General features: G+C 42.9%; 1 protein-coding gene across 3 annotated transcripts in view; it reads left to right on the top strand.

Annotated features, from left to right (window-relative positions):
- Positions 1-10,812, top strand: part of mpp3b (MAGUK p55 scaffold protein 3b) — a 30,702-nt gene extending 19,890 nt beyond the window's left edge. For 2 of the 3 annotated variants that reach the window (XM_052486806.1, XM_052486807.1), the window contains 12 exons: positions 1,355-1,440; positions 1,582-1,656; positions 2,275-2,471; positions 2,797-2,861; positions 3,161-3,178; positions 3,528-3,569; positions 5,083-5,244; positions 8,676-8,756; positions 8,947-9,040; positions 9,331-9,439; positions 9,794-9,913; positions 10,326-10,812. In XM_052486806.1, the coding sequence (XP_052342766.1) occupies positions 1,355-1,440; positions 1,582-1,656; positions 2,275-2,471; positions 2,797-2,861; positions 3,161-3,178; positions 3,528-3,569; positions 5,083-5,244; positions 8,676-8,756; positions 8,947-9,040; positions 9,331-9,439; positions 9,794-9,913; positions 10,326-10,508 (1,232 nt within the window). In that variant the 3' untranslated portion in view covers positions 10,509-10,812. The remainder of the gene's footprint in view (positions 1-1,354; positions 1,441-1,581; positions 1,657-2,274; positions 2,472-2,796; positions 2,862-3,160; positions 3,179-3,527; positions 3,570-5,082; positions 5,245-8,675; positions 8,757-8,946; positions 9,041-9,330; positions 9,440-9,793; positions 9,914-10,325) is intronic. The other variant, XM_052486808.1, reaches the window with a different exon arrangement.
- Positions 10,813-12,354: the final 1,542 nt, after the last annotated feature.

Raw genomic sequence — 12,354 nt, 5'->3', positions numbered from 1 at the left:
GGAGGCTAACGTTAGCTAGGGTTAAGTTTAGGGTTAGGAGTTAGGTTAATGGATTAGGAGTTAGGCCAAAGGGTTAGCTAACATGCTAAGTAGTTGCAAAGTAGCTACAAAGTAGCAAGTAGTTCCAACGTTGCTAAAATGCTTAAGTTGTCTGTGTGGAGATTCAAACACGGAACCTTTGGGTTGCTAGACGTTCGCGTTACACGCCCACCCATCCTGACCAACCAGCCTTAAGCAACCTTCTGTCTTATGTAACCATACTGACAGGTTCTGACTTCTGAACTAGAAATACTGTTAACCATCAGGTATCCTATGGAAATGAGAAGGGCCACAGTCTGGTTTCGACACCAAAAGAAAATGAATATCTGTAGGAGGAATGTGTACGGTGGAGTCAATTAAGGTCGGATATGAGCCATGGGCTTGGAATGTTCTGAGTTAAGGAAAGGCAATCAAATGGTTGCGGTTACTGGGCGGGGGCCGAGATGAAAGGGAGCTTATTACCCCCATCACTTAACTTCCTGACTAGAAATAAATATGTAATGTTTAGAGGGAAGGAGGAGATTTCACCCAAATTAGGGTTTATATACTGGTGGGAACATGTCTTTGTCTGGTCAGCTGTCTGACCCTTTGGGTGTATAAACTAGGTTTGAGCTTTAATAATCGTCTGTGAGTTTTTACACGGTTTATTTAGAACCTAACAATACCAAACGCATCGTATCATACTAATTTGAGTGTGCCGGATTTAAATTGACTATGTTACGTCTATGAGGCCTGGCTGGAACTACAGTTCCACTTTACTCAACTCAACCCTACAGCATCTCAACCTATTACAACATAATGAAGGTTATTCATGGTCAAAAAGTCCTCACCTCAAAAGTCAAACTTCTTGGTTTAAGCCAACTGGATGACTCAACGCAGCAAGTCCATCTCTCTCAACCACGACATTCCGAAGACAGAGAAGGAAGACCTTCAGATGTGTTGAAGTTGAACAAATATGGAAATGCTGATAGGAGAAGGGATTATATGTCATGGCCTCACAGAAATCAAACGAGTCACTACTCTATATGGACTAGACATCAAATCCTTCAGATTAGGCATGTGCCTCAAGATTGCATTTGGCAGATTATTACCGAGAGGGGTTGTTGCAGTCGAAGCTGGTCACTGCCGTTGCCATGGAAACGTCATCGACTGTGTCTGTGTTTTGTTTAGCTCATATATTTTAGAAAGTAAATGCACATGTTGGTGTTTGACTGACTGGTACTGCGTGTGTTGTTTCATGTCTGTCTGTCTGTCTGTCTGTCTGTCTGTCTGTCTGTCTGTCTGTCTGTCTGTCTGTCTGTCTGCTTGCCTCAAGGTCTGGTGCACGTTGGAGACGAACTTCGAGAGGTCAACGGAAACCTGATCATTCACAAAAGACCAGATGAGATCAGTCAGATTCTGGTAGGTGTAAAGCTTTGCTCGAATGCTCGCTAATCTAGCTACTATACAGGCTATCAATTGTTTTCATTGACGACTGCAGTAATTGATTATCAAGGTCATTTTAGCCTCATGCTTTTATCCTTCTGACTTCTATTTAACCAGTCCCAGTCACAAGGATCCATCACTTTGAAGATCATCCCTGCCGTTGCGGAGGAAGATAGGCTGAAGGAGAGCAAGGTGAGGAGGGACACCAAAACTGTACATTCTTAGTGCCCCCGGTTCAGGTAGTGTGAAAACGTTTTCTCCCTGCTGAACACAACCCGGATTTGTTACGAGAGTATCCAGCCACGGAATTACAAGGCATACTTCTATGTAATACGAACATTCTGAGGGATGTTCGTAGTCCATTGACAGTCAAAACGTTATGAAGGCCATTGATGGCCAGAATGCTACGCTTGTATTTTTTTATTGGCAATTATCATTTAAAAAAAAAAAGATATATAAACTCCCAGTAATTTATTGGGTAAAACACCAACTTGAAGGCACAGTGATGCCGAAACGTTGGTGCTTTACCCAATAAATAAATGACTGGGCGTTTATATAGTCAGCACCTCTACACAAAATCATTTTCTCTGGGTGTGTGCCAGCTCATGCTATTTATTTATTGGCACACAAGAAAATACAAAACAATATGATGAGAGTTTAAAAGGCAAAACGAAAAAGGGGTTAAAAAACCCATCTCCTCCTTAAATTTAAGTTCAAATAAGACCTATTTTAATTGTGGTGAGAGATGCACCTCTTCTTCTCTTTAGAATGACCCCTGTCATGAATTGAACCCTGTTCTTCCTGTACTAGGTCTACCTGAGGGCCCTGTTTGACTACACCCCTTTTGAGGACAAGGCCACGCCCTGCCAGGAGGCGGGACTCCCTTTCAAGCGGGGGGATATCCTGCAGGTGGTGAGCCAGGACGATGCCACCTGGTGGCAGGCCAAGAGAGTGGGCGACAGCAACCTGAGGGCCGCCCTAATCCCCTCTACGCAGTTTCAGGAGAGGTAGGCAAGACTGATTTTGGTTTCAACTTTAAAGAGTACAAAATAATGGACAACTTACTTAAGGGGCCCTGCTGTATATGATGTCCTATTGCTGAATTGACCTTTAATTTGAGGAATAGATTTGTATTCTGCATTTTCCAAACACTGTTGGGATATAATTGCCAATGATATTGGGAAGAGCCCGTCGTGTTAGTCTTGGCAGATTAGAATTTAGTTATTGTTGATTTTCTGTAAGCTAGAAGTCACCTCGCTGTGTATGATCATGTCAAATTGCTGAGTCTACTTTAACTTTGAGGGATTTTTATCCCATCTACACCTCTCCCAGGCGTCTTAAATACAGAATAAAGATGGGCACTTACCAGGCGCCTGTATCACCGAAAACACCCACATGTAAGCTCTCTCAATACACTGATTCCCAAGGATCACTTATATTTTACACCATTAGTAATAAAAAACAGTTTTGTCTGCATTGTATTATTTGCATTCTAGAAATTCGTTTAAGGATTAAGGATATCAAAAGAGAGGAGGGATTTTAAAATGATCCTCCAAGGGTTAATCCTTTAATCCAGTTCGGAAGCAAATATGACAACAAACCTGTAGGTGGTCAAACAAAGGGTAATATAACTGTCCTCTCATATCTTTATCTGTCTGAGTATCTTTATCCCCCCCCCCCTTACTGCTCACCTCAGATGATCCGGCTGAAAGAGGTAGGTGGAGAGAGCACACACACACACACACACACACACACACACACACACACACACACACACACACACACACACACACACACACACACACACACACACACACACACACACACACACACACACACACACACACACACACACACACACACATACAGACACTTGTCGAATGTTATTTTCTTTGCCTACCTTCCTTGACCCAATACCTGTAACACACCTGCCTGCTTTGCTTTACCACCCCACCCCCCCCCACCCTCCTGGACTCTTCAGAAATCTCCACAGTCCACACACCCCATCCCTCCTTACCCTCCCCCTCTCACCCTGTCTTCTCTCCCTGCTTGCCTCCCTACAGCAGACTGTGACAGTGAGGGCTCTCAGAGTGGACAAGACATAGGTGAGGGCATCACGGACTAAGCTCCACTCGCCAACACGCTTCATTTTTAGCCCCGACGCCAAAGCTAAGCTTTACCTAGCCTCGCGGCTAAGCTAATCCATTCACTGAAAGGTCGATGTGGGCTGTTGAAACAAATTTTGTTCAAATGAATGCATTATGACAACATTATCTACCCTTATGAGGTCTTTACTATGTCTCTCTCGTCCGCTTTTGAGAGTTTAAGTGAAGGTTTACAAGATCTCCATCACACCACGTCTCCTTTACCTTGACCTTTCCCTTCCTTGTGACTATGGCCATGTTGCAGACCGCCTGCAAAGCAGTCGCACTGCACACATTAACCGATGATAGAATACATCATATCCATTGCAGTTGTGCATCAGATTACATTATCATATTGAAGTGGTTACCTGCAATGTGGGTGGCCTCGAACGTGGCCTATATGACAACTCTGCTGCACTCCCCGGTCCTCAAACCCACATCCACCTTTCTAGCTAGTATCTCTACTGCTTTGCTATAATTGCTAATACAGGATCCACCTTTCATACTATGTTAGAAAGGTCTTACTATGGCTTAATGCTGCTGAACACTTTTGCCACCTCCTTTTTGGTTTCTCGAACAGAGTTGGGTCAATTCCGTTTCAATTGTGGTTGGTTGAATTAAAGTTGTGCTCCTATGGGGAAAATAATCCACATCCAATTCAACAAAACTGTTTGCAATGTGTTAGTGCTATTAGCATTGTGTGCTTCTTGTCTACTTTCAGTATGCTCTGTGGCCTTTTGTTGAGCGCCATTGCTGTGAACTTTTGTGGTGCTTGGCGTTTGCGCCTCACTGTGCAGAGGAGCAGCTTTCTTTAACCTATATTGTGTACAGAGAGTGCTTCCGTTATTTTATACTTTAAGCTATAGGTGCTTCTTGTGTTTTTGTCTATTGGTGCTTGTCTTTAAAGAGGCCTTGCGTTGGACTCATGGCTAACTCGACCAAGCTGATCTGCTCTTTTGCTGCACCATATCAGACACGGGGGTTGGTTGAGTGGTGGTCTAACGCTAGTTGTAGTTTTTCCCAATAAGAGTAAAGCGACCCCTGCTTCCTGTGGCCATGCTTTTTCCTGGGATTTGTACTCAGGTACCATTACAGACTTTTATTCACGTCGTAGTGTTGTGTTATGTTGCTTTTTCCTTCCATACATTTTTTGGGGGGAGAGTGGAATTGATCATTTTATCTGGAGCCCTTTGATCAGACAACTAACGTTTTGTGATTCGAAGCCTTTTCTGAAAAAAGCTTCTCTCTAAATTATACTGTGAATTTAGCCTGAGTGTTAGTTTGTCTCTGCTTTTTTCAAGTTATGAATCATCAATGTTGTGTTATTTAATTTAAAAAACAGTCAGGCACCCAGAAAAAAAGGTTGAAGTGTTCATTTTAGGCACCCAGACTAAAGTGTTAAGTGCTCTTTCTTGCGTTTTGTATCTGTCTGTCCCTCATATTTGTCTGTCTTTTCGTGTGACTGTTACCTCAGCTGGTCTACGCAGAAGTTTCTGTCTGAGTAGAAAGGATCGACAGGGGTCACCGGGAGAGCCGCGCACTCCAGACTCGGCCCTGCTGGACTTCCTAATCTATGAGGAAGTGACACGCTACCAGCCCCACCCCAGCGAGAGGCCTCGCCTAGTGGTGCTGATAGGTAAAGGACATGAGGGCTCTCTTAGTTTATTAGTGTCAAGTGGACTATGGTCTTGGGATATATTGAACTACAGGTATAAGATTTAGCATTTCTGAATTTACCAATCCATAATGTTAGCTAGTTGTGTTAAAAATATACTCTCTATATATACAGTACCAGTCAAAAGTTTGGACACTACTCATTCAAGGGGTTTTCTTTATTTTTTACTGTTTTCTACTTTGTAGAATAATAGTGAAGACATCACAACTATGAAGTAGCACAAATGGAATCATGTAGTAACCAAAAAAAGTGTTAAACAAATCAAAATATATTTTATATTCTTCAAAGTAGCCACGCTTTACCTTGATGACAGCTTTGCACACTCTTGGCATTCTCTCAGCTTCATAAGGAATGCTTTTCCAACTGTCTTGAAGGAGTTCCCACATATGCTGAGCACTTGTTGGCTGCTTTTCCTTCACTCTGCACTCCAACTCATCCCAAACCGTCTCAATTGGGTTGAGGTCAGGTGATTGGGGAGGCCAGGTCATCTGATGCAGCACTCCATCACTCTCCTTCTTGGTCAAGTAGCCCTTACACAGCCTGAAGGTGTGTTTTGGGTCACTGTCCTGTTGAAAAACAAATTATAGTCCCACTAAGTGCAAAACAGATGGGATGGCGTATCACTGCAGAATGTTGTGGTAGCCATGCTGGTTAAGTATGGTAAGCTGGTTAACACTTGAATTCTAAATAAATCATGACAGTGTCACCAGCAAAGCAGCATCACACCACCTCCTCCATGCTTCACGGTGGGAACCACACATGCGGAGGTCATCTGATTTCCTACTCTGCGTCTCACATAGACACGGCGGTTGGAACCAAAAATCTCAAATTTGGACTCATCAGACCAAAGGACAGATTTCCACCTGTCCATTGCTCGTGTTTCTTGGCCCAAGCAAGTATTTTCTTCTTATTGGTGTCTGCAGCAATTCGACCATGAAGGCCTGATTCCCGCAGTCTCCTCTGAACAGTTGATGTTGATATGTGTCTGTTACTTGAACTCTGTGAAGCATTTATTTGGCCTGCAATCGAAGGCGAAGTTAACTCTAATGAACTTATCCTTTGCAGCAAAAGTAACTCTGCTGAGCTTCCTTTCCTGTGGCGGTTCTCATGATAGCCAATTTCATCATAGCACTTGATGGTATTTGCGACTGCACTTGAAAATTGACTGACCTTCATGTCTTAAAGTAATGATGGACTGTCGTTCTTTTTGCTTATTTGAGCTGTTCTTGCCATAATATAAACATGTTTTTTTTTTACCAAAAAGGGCTATCTTCTGTATACCCCCCTACCTTGTCACAACACAACTGATTGGCTTAAACACATTAAGGAAAGAAATTCCACAAATTAACTTTTAACAAAGCACACTTGTTAATTGAAATGCATTCCAGGTGACTACCTCGTGAAGCTGTTTGAGAGAATGCCAAGAGTATGCAAAGCTGTCGTAAAGGCAAAGAGTGGCTACTTTGAAGAATCTCAAAAATAAAATATATTTTGATTTGTTTAACACTTTTTTGGTTACTACATGATTCCATGTGTTATTTCATAGTTTTGATGTCTCCACTATTATTCTACAATGTAGAAAAAAGTAAAAACAAAGAAAAACCCTGGAATGAGAAGGTGGGTCCAAACTTTTGACTGGTACTGAATATATCCTGCCATTGTTTTATTGAGGAATCTTAGCTGATCGGTTGAATTGCGTGTGCTTGTCGTTGAAAGCATTATTAATACCTACAACAATTGATCAAAAATGTACATTACCCAGTGGAGACTCCTCAGAGTAGGAAGGGGAGGACCATCCTCCTCAGTGAATTTCATGAATAATATAAATAAATAAAAATGACATTACAAAAGTTATCCTTTTTAGATCAAATTATACTAAAAATATTCAAATGTCACCAAATAATTTATTAAAACACACAGTTTTGCAATGGTCTACAGTAGCCTAAGCAGCACTCTGTAGTGTAGCACCATGGTGTAGCCGGAGGACTGCTCGTTTCCGTCCTCCTCTGGGTACATTGACTTCAATACAAAACCTAGGAGGCTCATGGTTCTCACCCCCTTCCATAGACTTACACAGTAATTATGACAACTGCCAGAGGACATCTTCCAACCTATCAGAGCTCTTGCAGCATTAACTGATATGTTGTCCACACAATCACAGAATCAGTACTGAAAGCATAAGCTACCGCTAGCTAGCTGCTGCAGTTCATAAAATGTGGTGAGTAGTTGACTCAAAGACAGAGAAAGACAATAGTTGAACAGTTTTGAACTCTTCAAAAATGAAGGAGAAGCGAGAGAGCAATGTATCTTTTTCACTTTCACTTAGCTTGCGAATGCAGCTAGCTAGTTTAGCTTACTCAAACACCCGGCTCAAAGAAAAATATGCTATGTTAGCTAGCTGGTTATGGCTATCCAACACTGGATCTTTTCCAAGTCAAGGTAAGCATTTGACTGTACACTGTACTGCATGATGGTAGCGGGTTTACTAACGCGATAGTTCTCGTAGCTATGTTGACTATGGCGTTAGTGAATATGGTGACAATTATGTAGGCTGTGTGTAGCGGTTATGATATGAAGGTTTGGCTTGGAACAGTGTTTTCGCCTGGTCACAGACAGCTGATTTGCTGTGCACTGAAGTCCACAAGCGAAGGGAAAAGGTGAAAGGAGGGGAGCACGTAGATGCGAGAAGGAATTATGTGGATTATGCTGTTTGTATGTGGCTGCTATGAAAGTGAATGGTGTTTGTGTGTGATCAGGGGTCTATTCCTTCAGCTGATTCTGTTGAAAAACTTTCTTTAAACAGAATCAAACAGGGATAAACATACCTGAATTTGTCCAATAGAAACTCTCGTTTGCAACTGTTGGACACATTTTTACATCCTAGATCAGCTAGATACAGGCAAGAGTGTGCAAAGCAGTATTGAATGTGTCTCTGTCACCTTGATTACTCACATTTTTCTCTAGACCTGTGCACCTACGTTGTAAACGTTCATTCATAGGCTAGTTTTTAGCAACCTCAGGATGGGTATAGGGAAAAATAGAGTAGCCTAAACCTATCGATGTTACTTTGAACTGGGTGAATGGAATGTGAATGACAGTTATCCAATATGCTGTAGTAGAAATAAGGTCATGCTCATAAAACAATAATCGCCCTCCCTCATCTTCAACGGCACCGACCGCTACTGACATTATCACACTCCCTTATAGAGACATTTAGAAAGGTAGTCCTGTTTCATGAGAGTCTCATTTACAAGGGAGGTCCTTCCTTGTAAATGAGACTGGCCTCTACTGATCTGCACTGTAAACATGTCTGTCTATGTAATGTAGACTTGACGACAAGTGTTCAGACGGTTGGTAAACAAGGTGTTCTATCATTGTCTGTCTGGCCACAGGTTCCCTTGGGGCCAGAATTAATGAGCTCAAACAGAAGGTGATCGCTGAAAATCCCTGCCACTTTGGTGTGGCTGTGCCGCGTGAGTCACGCACGCGCACGCACGCGCACCACGCACGCACACAAGTGACTACATTTCACTCACACACACACACACACACACACACCCACACACCCAAGTGACTTTATTTCACACACAGACACACAGAGTAAGTTGCATTGTGTCCATGTTATTCTTGGTATTGTATCTGTGAATTTCCTTTCCACCCTAGACACCACTAGAGCCAAGAAGAGTCACGAGAGGGAGGGAGTGGAGTACAACTTCATCACTAAACAGGCCTTTGAGGCTGACATTCAGAGCAACATGTTAGTTCATGCTTCTAACATTATATAGCTCATTTTTTAAAAAGATAAAGGTTGTGGGCTCAATTCAATGTGCGGAAGTTCAGCGTTAAATCCTGATTGAAATTTTAAGGCAACGTTCCCGCAATAGCTGAGACTGCATATGCCGCCTCAATCGCAAATGACCTTAACATTTCTATTGCGGAATCTGCAACGCTTCAGCGGTACGGATTGAATAGAGCCCTTAGTATCTATCGATAATAAAGACATTTTGTTTCTACTGTGTTGTGTTAGGCTACGTTTTGTTTGTTCAGTTTTATAGAGTATGGGGAGTACAAGGATCATTTCTATGGCACCAGTCTGGAGGCCATCCGCAGTGTGCTGGATCGAAATAAGATTTGCTTGGTGGATGTACAACCAGAGGTATGTATGTATCTCAGCCAGTGGAGGGGAAGAATCGGGGACGATGGGCTCATTGTAACGGCTGGAATGGAACGGTCCTCCCCTTTTCCTTACTCCACCCTCCTCTACTGACCTCAACCAACAGATTCACATAAATATTGTAAGTACAGTGACGTGTACACAATCGACTGAACAAAAAACGAAACTACTACTTGCAGTGTTTATACGTTATGCAACAAACGTTTGCGACTATGGCACAACGTGCATGTGTCTCAGGCTGTTTCTGTGTAAACCATTTGAGGTTAACCCGAACCATGTGTATTGTGCCGTCCAGGATGACGATCATGACCAGTAATGTGTTCTGCTCTCCATCAGGCACTGAAGATCCTATGGACAGCTGAGTTTAAGCCTTATGTTATATTTGTGAAGCCTCGTATCCATGAGAGCCACTGCAAACGTCACGGCTCCTCTTCGTCACTCAGTGTAGGCATCACTGTGAGTTGCACGCACGCACGCACGCACGCACGCATGCACGCACGCATGCACGCACGCACGCACAGTAGGGAGACAGGAGTTTTTTCCTGATCAGGTTGCAAAACCAGGAAAAGCCAAACACATAGCCACACACATAGGCACAACCTTTTCCCCAGACACACTACAGACTGAAGACATTAATATCCATTTAAAAACAAACACATTCCCCCTATCAATACACCAATGCTATGGAAAACCCACCAATCCTATAGACCACCCACACCTTTAAGTCAAACTCACCCTATGGACACACGCAACCTCGTATGGATAGCAGTCGCATCCTATTGATAATACATAGGTGTGTAGCAACAGTAAAAAACAATGCTTTTAAAAACATCTGATCGTCCTGAACATCTCTCTGCCCCATGGTTAGGAGGAGGACCTTCAGGAAATGAGGCAGTCGGCCGTGCTGATGGGCGAGCGCTACGGCCACCTGGTGGACCGGGTACTAGTGAAGGAGGACTTGGCCAGTGCATGCGTTGAACTCCGGGACATCTTGCAGAGGGTTGAGACAGAGGTTCACTGGGTGCCTATTGGCTGGGCCCGAACCACCTAGCATACACTCCCTGGCGCATATAATACAATTAAAAACCAGGCCATTAGAAACTAGCGGGTGACATTGAGATAATGGGAACGGATTTGAACTTTGAAGTGTTTTACTGCCATTGTGTTCAACCACTCCCGTAATCTCACAAGCCAGAACCAAATCTCAGATGCGCTTACGCTAACAGTCACAAGAGACTACCACTGAGTGATGGTGTTGGTGGTGGCAAACTGACATTGAGATGAGGGGAGAAAGAAACGAGGGAACTTGGGAATCGGACCTTTCCACGAGGACAACGGCTATCGGTGGTGACTCAAGTGAAATCGTGACTACAGTGGAATCATTTGGAGCATTGTGTGTTGCCTGGCTCTCGACAGACTCTTAATAAGAGACTTGTCGTTGCCTTTACATGTTGGATCAGAAGTATTGGCTGCCATCACCTCAAGATCAAGCCTATTTTGCATTGCTGAATTGTGGACAGTTTAAACATGTGTATTATTCCTTCATCCTCATTGCATGAGCTTGTCCTGTTTACTTCATTTATAATAGAGGCTATGTGCAATGGGGAATTGTGGATACTGGCCGAACTAAAGCATGGTAATCAAATGTTGTTGATCAGGCGGCTAAGACACTGTAAGTCCCAAATGGAAGGGTAACAGATTGTAGCCTCAGAGACTCCACAGAAATCTGCCAAAATAAGGCTCAATAACTTAATGCATCCACACACTCCTATTGAGCGTTCACCTGTATTGTGAGTAGGGCTATGCCATCTTGATCTGTAGTAGAGCATAATAATCCTAATTGGCAATGTGGCAACAACCATGAAAAAAGCATATAATACTTGCATGTGAGAGTAATGGTCTTGAAAATGTATAGTATTTATCAGAGCCACGCATTCTATAATAATCTAGAATGTGTACAGTAGATTAGTCTAGTAAGTACTGAACATCAAACGGAATGCAGTACAAATATTGTTTTTCAATGATACATAACAGATGTGGGCAAGATGGAGATGTGATTTCATTATGAATGATCAATGATGATTACTCGTTGAACGCAAAATAATACTGAGGACTGTGTGCTTTGTGATGAAGTAATTCAATAAAATCTCTTCCTTAAGGATACAAGATGACCCTGTTGATTTGGCCACCCTCTTCATTGTCCTTCTAGCCCTTTTTTTTCTGATTTGATAAAGAGGACCTGATCACAGTTTACTGCGTCTCCTCGTGGTATTAAAATGTGTCTTTTATGCATCCACTGTGTCCCCAATGTGACCAGATTTCCACCATTTCAATGGTGCCAGGAGAGGACAAGAAATTGAGGAAAGAATCATTGAGAAAGAGCCCTGGAATTCTGCCCAGAGGGGTTTAACTGGTTCAGTTATGTTCTGAGGGCAACTCCGCACCCAGGGCACTGGCAGATCAAATGTATTGGTTTGATGAAAGCTCAGTGGGCAGAGCTTAGAGTGAGTGATAAGTCAGTGAGTGGAGTTTACAGGTGAGCGTAAAACAAAGACAAGGCTGGCAGGGAGGTAGGCCCCTAAACCATTTCCCATGCATTGTCTATGGGGTTTCTTAACAAAAACCGGGTGTAATATAATTATTGCCACTGGTTGGTTTTGTGGCGCGAGTCAGTATGATTTCACACAGGGAACACTGTAAACTGGAAGAGGTGCATATTTCTTCACTCAGCAAGAGTCACAGAAATGGTAAGATGAGGAGTGTTGGTGTGTGCCTATTTGGCAATAACAGCTGGTGCGCAATGTCTAATTTTAAGGAAGTCTGGAGGTATTGCTTGCCTGAGGTAGAGTACCTCATGAAAAGCTGTAGACCACACTACCTACCAAGAGAGATCTATA

This window comes from Oncorhynchus keta, chromosome 3, assembly GCF_023373465.1.
Source record: "Oncorhynchus keta strain PuntledgeMale-10-30-2019 chromosome 3, Oket_V2, whole genome shotgun sequence".
NCBI lineage: Eukaryota > Metazoa > Chordata > Actinopteri > Salmoniformes > Salmonidae > Oncorhynchus > Oncorhynchus keta.
The sequence above is the reverse complement of the archived record's forward strand: the minus strand, read 5'-3'. Positions and strand labels throughout refer to the sequence as shown.